General features: G+C 37.8%; 1 protein-coding gene across 1 annotated transcript in view; it reads left to right on the top strand.

Annotated features, from left to right (window-relative positions):
* Positions 1–9,261, top strand: part of PRDX4 (peroxiredoxin 4) — a 22,636-nt gene that overhangs the window by 7,481 nt on the left and 5,894 nt on the right. The window contains exons 3-6 of the mRNA XM_011988015.1: positions 398–514; positions 4,562–4,684; positions 7,439–7,569; positions 8,721–8,755. Of these exons, the coding sequence (XP_011843405.1) occupies positions 398–514; positions 4,562–4,684; positions 7,439–7,569; positions 8,721–8,755 (406 nt within the window). The remainder of the gene's footprint in view (positions 1–397; positions 515–4,561; positions 4,685–7,438; positions 7,570–8,720; positions 8,756–9,261) is intronic.

Raw genomic sequence — 9,261 nt, 5'->3', positions numbered from 1 at the left:
CAAAAAAAAAAAAAAAAAAAAAAAAATAGTGAAATGATGTAAAATGTTTATAGATTCTTTGAAAGCTGTAAAGTACTATATAAATAAAAGGTATTACTAAATAAAAGTAATAAAATGGGGGGTGGCTATTGCTATAAGGGAGAAGGGAACACTGGTTGACTACTGATCTATTAAGTTGTAATACGAAAGTTTATTGAGATGTAGTTGAGAACTCTGTAATATGTTTCTTTATTAAATATTTGATCAAATGACAGTTTTGAAAAGGTTCAAATATAAAATTATTCTTAATGTGCATTTTTATTATTAAAGGTATTTGTAAAAATTGTCATTTGAAAGTTTAGGTATATGCTTATTTGGAGAATACTGATTTTGTTTGTTTGTTTGTTTTACCTTTCAGCACATTTGTGTGTCCAACTGAAATTATCGCTTTTGGTGATAGACTTGAAGAATTCAGATCTATAAATACTGAAGTGGTAGCATGCTCTGTTGATTCACAGTTTACCCATTTGGCCTGGTCAGTATCTTACACTTACATTTGTAGAAAAAAAGAATGGATTTACTCTTAAAGCATGGGCAGATAAATCTTGATATGATACAATAAGAATATAGTCATTTATCAGGCAATTCAGGAATAGATTTATCTAAGAGTAATACATGCCTTTACACATTTTCCGGGTTAAAAAAAGAGAGAAGAGTAATATAATCAGCTGCAATAGTAAAAATGCTTAAGGATTTTATAGGACATTTCAAAATTAGGGGAAAAGTTAAATGCAGTAGATGTGATTTCTATAACGAAAACCACTGAATTATATGATTACTTTATTATGATAAATTGGGTTACCATAATCTGAAGGAAAAAAAATCTTTAAAATATGCCATTTCTCTGTTACAGTTGTATAGTCAAACTCAGCTTTTACAATTTTCAAGAAACAATAATTTTTTAAAATTAATTTAAAAAAATTTTTTTAAATTCATTCATCATAAAAAGATGTTCTACCTAAATTCATTGTAAAGAATTGCAAAATAAAATGACAAGAGATGCCAATTTTCCCTGTCTGTTTGGCCAAGATTTAAAAAGATTGAAAAAATTTATCCACTGTGGACAAAAATTGAAGAAATGGCACTCACACACAGCTACTTAGCATTTCTGGAGAGCCATTGGGCAACATGTCTCAAAATTGGAAATTTACATGTTAATACGAGTTTTTAATAGTGTCCACAGTCTTGTGCAGAAAACTTTGTGCACAATAAAGACCATTCAGAATTAGGCCAGGCACAGTGGCTCACGCCTGTAATCCCAGCACTTTGGGAGGCCGAGGCAGGCGGATCACCTGAGGTGGGGAGTTCGAGACCAGCCTGACCAACATGGAGAAACCCCATGTCTACTAAAAATACAAAATTAGCCAGGCATGGTAGCAGGTGCCTGTAATCCCAGATACCCAGGAGGCTGAGGCAGGAGAATCACTTGAACCCAGGAGGTGAAGGTTGCAGTGAGCTGAGGTTGCACCATTGCACTCCAGCCTGGGCAACAAGAGTGAAACACCATCTCAAAAACAAAACAAACAAAAGATTCAGAATTATTTTGGTTTTAAAACATAATATTCAGTTTATTAAAGTTACAAATTTAAAACACGAGCTTTTTTTCATTTATAATCTGTGTGTGTGTATAACAAATTTTCATTGCTTGGGGAGCTACAATTTAATTAATTACGTTTCCCTAAGAAATTAATTCCCATAAGTATTTTTAAATGCAGTTATATGTTTAATATATTTGAATTCCTTAAGTATCTCAATTTTTAGACAAACCTTCCCAAATACTTACGTAGTTCTAATGTGCCAAATTATCTTAAACATTATAAGTAACTTAATATATAAATATGTACTGATTATTTCTTAATATAATATAAAAATATTAAAATAGCCTGGCATGGTGGCTCACACCTATAATCCCAGCACTTTGGGAGGTCAAAGCAGGAGAATCACTTCAACCCAGGAGTTCAAGACCAGCCTGGGCAACATAGTGAGACCCTATCTATACAAAAAATTAAAAAAATTAGCCAGGTCTGGTGGCGTGTGCCTGTGGTCCCAGCTACTCGGGAGCCTGAGATGGAAGGATCACTTGAGCCTAGGTGGTCGAGGCTGTAGTGAGCCAAGATCATACCATTGCACTCCAGCCTGGACAACAGAGTGAGATCCTGTCTCAAAAAAAAAAAAATTAGAATATAGGCTTAATTTGCTTTATCATTTCCTTTAAAAAAAAGAAAGACAGGGTCTTACTGTGTTGCCCAGGCTGGAGTGCAGTGGCACAATCAGTCATAGCTCCCTGCAGCCTTGAACTCATGGGCTCCAACAGTCCTTCTATCTCCCCAAATAATTGGGACTGCAAGCTTGCACCACCATGCCTATTTTAATTTTTATTTTTGTAGAGATGGAGTCTTGCCATGTTGCCTGGGCTGTGCTTCATCACTTCTGTAGTAATTCTAAATCTTCTGAGGATTAAAATGCATATCCACTAAGGAAAAAGTTATGTCATCCCAAATAATTTGGGATTGCTTTCCCAAGGAAATTTGGGGATACATTCTCAGCTGGATAGGTTTCACATCAACCAGAGATTTCTACTTGGGTGTCAGAACTGGGCTCCAGATACCTGGAGCAATGTCGTTTTGTTTTCTGTCTGCTGTGTCAGTACCCTCCTGTTACAGCATCAGCCCATGTCTCCTGGTTTCAAGTTACAGAATACCCATTGAGCATCCCTAATCTGAAATCCACAGTGTTCCAAAATTCAGAATTTTTTGAGTGCTGACATGATGCTCAAAGGAAATGCTCAGTGAAGCATTTCAGAGTTCAGATTAGGGATGTTCAACCAGTAAGTATGCAGATATACCAAAATCAGAAAAAATCTTAATCCAAAACACTTCTGGTCCCAAGCACTTCTGATAAGGGATACACAACCTGTACTGAAGACTGATGCATCTGATATTATAACTAACTTCCTTCACTGTTTCAAGTGGACTTTGCATTTCTTTGTCTCTCAGAATGTTAAAATGTCATCCATTTGTATCCTGTCTATCTCTTCAAGGCTTTGTCTTATGATCACACTACTGAGATCATGCTTATGATACTACATGTCTTTTGATCTATCAGTTTCACTTTCAGAAATCAATTAGACAAGTGTATAAAAGTAAGAATACAAGGATGTTTTCAGCAGTGTTTATAAAGCAAAAAAAGGTAAATGGTTTAAATCTCCATCATGGAGATTAGTAAAATATAGTAAAGATGGTCCTGACTTATGATGGTTCGACATATAATTTTTCAACTTTACAGTGGGTTTATGGGATAGTAAATACATTTTTAGCTAATGATATTTTTAACTTATGATGTGTTTATCAAGACATAACCCCTGCTGGGCACAGTGGCCTGTAATCCCAGCACTTTGGGAGGCTGAGGCAGACAGATCACCTGAGGTCAAGAGTTCAAGACCAGCCTGGCCAACATGGTGAAACCCCGTCTCTATTAAAAATACAAAAATTTGTTGGGCATGGTGGCGAGTAGCTATAATCCCAGCTACTCGCAAGGCTGAGGCAGGAGAATCGCTTGAACCTGGGAGACGGAGGTTGTAATAAGCCAAGATCGTGCCTTTGCACTCCAGCCTGGGCAACAGAGCAAGACTCCGTCTCAAAAAAAAAGACACAACCCCATCATAAGTCAAGGAATATCTGTGTATCCATACATTAAAAATGTGTTATAGGCCGGGCACAGTGGCTCATGCCTGTAATCCCAGCACTTTGGGAGGCCAAGCCGGGTGGATCATCTGAGGTCAGGAGTTCAAGACCAGCCTGGTCAATATGGTGAAACCCCATCTCCACTAAAAATACAAAAATCAGCCAATGTGGTGGCACACGCCTGTAATCCCAGCTACTTGGGAGGCTGAGGCAGAAGAATCGCTTGAACCTGGGAGGCAGAGGTTGCAGTGAGCCGAGATGATGCCACTGCATTCCAGCCTGGGCGACAGAGCAAGACTCCATCTCAGAAAAAACAAAAATGTGTTGTAGGCTGAGCACGGTGGCTCATGGCTATAATCCCAGCACTTTGGGAGGCTGAAGCAGGAGGATTGCTTGAAGCCAGGAATTTGAGACCAGCCTGGGTAACAAAGCTACACCCCATCTCTACAAAAAAGTGTTTAAAACATTAGCCCAGTGAGATGGTGCACACCTGTAGTCCCAGCTTCTCAGGAGGCTGAGGCAGGAGGATCGCTTAAGCCTGGAAGTTCTAGGCTACACTGAGCTATGAGCACATCACTGCCCTGCAGCCTGGGAGACAGAGCAAGACCCCATCTCAAAAACATAAAATAAATATGTGTTGTGTATATATTTTTTTTAATGTTTAAAGGATATGAATATATTAAATGGGAAAAGCAAAACAGAAAGTATATTAGCCTGTTTTGTTAGTGAAAGAATGTGTGTATTTTGTTCATGTGTGTGCATGTGCATGTATAGAGAAAGAGTGCTGTTTTAATATATGCTGTTAAAGCTCTGAGAGGTAAGCATTCTGTTTGTTACAGGATTAATACCCCTCGAAGACAAGGAGGACTTGGGCCAATAAGGATTCCACTTCTTTCAGATTTGACCCATCAGATCTCAAAGGACTATGGTGTATACCTAGAGGACTCAGGCCACACTCTTAGGTACCTTTCAGTGGTTTTACATTATGACAAATCCAAGCATGTTTATAATCCTTGAAATAGATGTTATTTATGAAATAGAAGAACAAATTTTGATCAAGAAATATTATTTTGAGACCAGGCACGGTAGCTCAGGCCTGTAATCCTGGCACTTTGGGAGGCCATGGTGGGCAGATTACTTGAGGTCAGGAGTTTGAGACCAGCCTGGCCAACATGATGAAACCCTGTCTCTACCAAAAAATACAAAAGTTACCCGGGCATGGTGGCGTGTGCCTATAGTCCCAGCTACTTGGCAGGTTGAGGTGGGAGAATTGCTTGAACCTGGGAGGCGGAGGTTTCAGTAAGCCCAGAGTGACAAAAATAATAATAATAATAAATAATTGGCCGGGCATGGTGGCTCACGCCTGTAATCCCAGCACTTTGGGAGACCAAGGCGGGCAGATCATGAGGTCAAGATATCGAGACCTTCCTGGCCAACCAACATGGTAAAACCCCATCTCTACTAAAAAATACAAAAATTAGCTGGGTGTAGTGGCACATGCCTGTAGTCCCAGCTACTCGGGAGGCTGAGGCAGGAGAATCGCTTGAACCCAGGAGGCAGAGGTTGCGGTGAGCCGAGATCGCACCACTGCACTCCAGCCCAGGTGACAGAGCAAGACTCTGTCTCAAAAAAAAAAAAAAAAAAACAGAAAGAAATATTACTTTGTTCTATTAGTCTTTAAAATAAACTACTAAACTTAAACTATGTTACTTTATATTAGCCCTGATTAAACTATGTTAGCATCATAGACTTTTAGAACTGGAAGATTATTTAGAGATCTTTCACCAACTCTGTCATCTTACAAATAAAAGAGACAGATTCATAGATTTCCGTGATCTTAGCCAAAGTTATATAATTATTTAATTGCAGAGCCCAGACTTAAATCCAGGTCCCCCAACTCCTTGTCCATTTCTTTTTCCTTTTTACCAAACTGACTCCAGTAGTGTTTTTTTCTAAATACAAGTGTCATACTACTTAGCAAACCTGTGTCTTTGGAGTAGGAAAAATTAAGGAAATATTTTACCCAGATACTCTCACTGGGTTACTTGAGCTAACAAACATTAATAGAATTCTTTGAAAAGGGGGCAATTTTAGCGTGTTGTAATTTGGTTGTATTGCTGATTTGCTTTGTATTGCCAATAGTTTTTCTTATATGTTTTATGTGAAAGTGTCAGTATTTTATAATCCTGTGTTTTTTATAACAACTTTATTGGAATATAGTTCACATATAATACAATACCCATTTAAAGAACACAATTCAGCTGGGCATGGTGGTTCATGCCTGTAACCCCAGCACTTTGAGAGACCTAGGTGGGAGGATCCCTTGAGCCCAGGAGTTTGAGACTAGCCTGGGCAACATAACCAGACCCTTGTCTTCTACAAAAAAAATAAATAATTTTTTTTTGTTAAATTAGCCTGTTGTGGTGTCACATTCCTGCAGTCCCCCTACTCAAGAGGCTGAGATAAGAGGATCGCTAGAGCCTGGGAGTTCAAGGTTGCAATGATCTATGATCACACCACTGCACTCTAGCCTGGGTAACAAGAGTGAGACCCTGTCTCTAAAAAAATTAAAAATAAAGCATACATTTCAGTGGTTTTTGTGTATTTACAGAGTTGTGCAACCATCACCACAATTTTAGAATGTTTTCATACTCCAAAAAACCCCATACCCATTAGCAATCACTCCCTGTTTCCCCTAACCCACTTCCCCTGGCTTTAGGCAACCACAAATCTACTATATGTCACTATAGTTGCCTATTCTGGGCATTTCATATAAATGGAATCCTACAATATGTGCTTTTATGACTAGCCTCTTTTCATGCATAGTGTTCTCAAGGTTCATTGTATTGTATCATGTATTGCTACCAGCAATTTCCCCTCTTTTGTACTTGCTAAGTCTTTAATGTTTTCTGCTTTCATAAAGTCTGTTACTAAGTTAATTTCCAAGAGTAAATATGCCCCAAAAAAGACTGAGGCAGTTTTAAAATGTAGAATCATTTGAGCATTAACCAAGTAAAATTATCTAATGTTAGCTATATTATTTGATTTGAGCCATTAGTTTCTTTTTAAAATTTTTTTTTAAGGCCAGGCACGGTGGCTCACGCCTGTAATCCCAGCACTTTGGGAAGCCAAGGCAGGTAGATTGCTTGAGTCCAGCAGTTTGAGACTAGCCTGGGCAATATGATGAAACCCTGTTTCTACAAAAAATACAAAAATTAGCCGGGTGTGGTGGCACACACCTGTAGTCCCAGCTACTCAGGAGGCTGTGGCAAGAGGATCACTTGAGCCCAAGAGGTTGAGGCTGCAATGAGCCGAGGTCATGCCACTGCACTTCAGCCTGGGCAACAGAGTGAGATCCCGTTTGAAAACAAATTTTAAAATTATTTTTTATTTTCAAAATAATACATGCACATATGTGTATAGTTTTTAAAAGCCAGATTATCTTCAACAATTGTAAATACTATGGTACATTTCTTAGCCAAAAACAAATTTTTAAAGCTGCAGTTTTACAGTGGTAATTCCAAATTATACATTAGATTGAGGGAGGGATATGCGCACACGTGTGTGTGTGTGTGTGTGTGTGTGTGTGTGTGTGTACCATTGGAGTAGGTAGGTAGTGTGGTGTTTGTTCTGTATAGCATCCTTCTGCGTGGATGGTGTAGGAATTCACAATACATAGAAGAAATGGCCTCACCTCTACCATTCTTCTCTTACAGAGGTCTCTTCATTATTGATGACAAAGGAATCCTAAGACAAATTACTCTGAATGATCTTCCTGTGGGTAGATCAGTGGATGAGACACTACGTTTGGTTCAAGCATTCCAGTACACTGACAAACATGGAGAAGGTACCTTTCCTTTCTAACCTTTTGATTTTTTAGTTTGAAAGATAACATAATTCGTTTGGTTTCTCATCATAAAAGTAATTTGGATATTTCCACAGTTTTCTGATTATTTACAAATTATTAGCAGATCTTTTTAACAGACCAAATTATAATTTAAAGTGCTTTAACAAAATATCAGGCCAGGCATGGTGGCTTATGCCTGAAATCCCAGCATTTTGGGAGGCCAAGGTGGGAAGATTGCTTGAGCTCAGGAATTCGAGACCAGTCTGGGCAACCCAGTGAAACCTCACCTCTACTAAAAATCAAATATATATGTGTATATGTGTGTGTGTGTGTGTGTGTGTGTGTATAAAACTAACGTATTCTGCTTACTAAATAAGATGCAAAAATATTCACTATTTGCATAGTCCTTTTTGATAAAACTCAAAGAGAAAAGTTTCTGCTACTGCAATTTTTAAAATTATGTTTCTGCAAGCTTAGAATGTGTCAATCTGGCAATATTTAGTGATGTAGTTTTCATTTGCCTGTTTGTATTACTGAATTTAGCCTTTAAATAATCCTTGATCACTTTTCTGCCTTTCAGCTAAGATGAAGTATAATAATGTAATCTCTGGGCTTATTCAGTATCACATTTGTAATCTACAAGTTCATCATTTTGCTAAAATAGAACACATATATTCCTTTTAAAAATGTCACTGAGTCACTGAGTCAGGATGCATTCTAAAGTCTCTTTTGACAAATAGTGAATCATGTCATCAGTACAAAGTACCGCAGGAAACATGGCAAACAAGCTAACTGGAAGTTTATGTAAATTTGGAGGAATTTTTGCCATGCCTAGGCCTTCCAGCTCACCAGATTCCCAAACTTTCCAACTGTATTAGAGGGGCAATCAACTCGATTTCTTATATTTTTAATGTAACTAAACACAATTGCTAAAAATGAAAATGGATTAGCTGCCTGCTGATAAGCTCCATGACTAAAATTCCTTGGTGTGAACAGGAGGCTAATAGAAGTCATGTGCTTGGTGGTCTGGAAATGTTCTTATTAGTATATTCTGTTAACTTCAGTCTCATGTAGAAACAGAAAAAGTCAGTTGCTGGAGGTAACTGAATTCTGTTTTTAAAATGTCTTCTGCCTCTTTTTGTTTCTTTTAGTCTGCCCTGCTGGCTGGAAACCTGGTAGTGAAACTGTAAGTATATATATATTTTTTATGTTGAGTTGATGGTTAGAGTCAAAAAAAAAAAAACAAAAAAAAAACATGCTAACCTTAGAATAATCTTTCCTTGTTACTAGAACTGTCTTGATTTTGTAAATGAAGTAAACATTGCTAAGCAGAAATCAGAGTACAGACATTCTTTGGCCTGTAGGAAGAGTAGCTGAAACTGGAGAAAGCAGAATATGGGGCGTGATGCTGTGAACTTTAAAGCCAAGTATACAGATAAATACACCATTCCAAAAAAAAAGGGCAGAGGGGAGACTTGGTAGAATAATTCAGAAGTCTTATAGGTCATGTATCAAATTTCTTCCTGTATTCTGGACAAAGAAAACAGTCACAAACAAAACCTTTCTATGCATAGTAAGAAGTTTTGAGAAAATCTAGCTCAATTAATACTGAAGATAATGATTCTCTCCTTGTCATGAAGAAAGAAGAGATTGAAACACATATATTCTTTCATTTAGGAGGCTGTAAAAAAA

Source organism: Mandrillus leucophaeus, unplaced genomic scaffold, assembly GCF_000951045.1.
Source record: "Mandrillus leucophaeus isolate KB7577 unplaced genomic scaffold, Mleu.le_1.0 Scaffold321, whole genome shotgun sequence".
In the NCBI taxonomy this organism is placed as follows: domain Eukaryota; kingdom Metazoa; phylum Chordata; class Mammalia; order Primates; family Cercopithecidae; genus Mandrillus; species Mandrillus leucophaeus.
The sequence above is the reverse complement of the archived record's forward strand: the minus strand, read 5'-3'. Positions and strand labels throughout refer to the sequence as shown.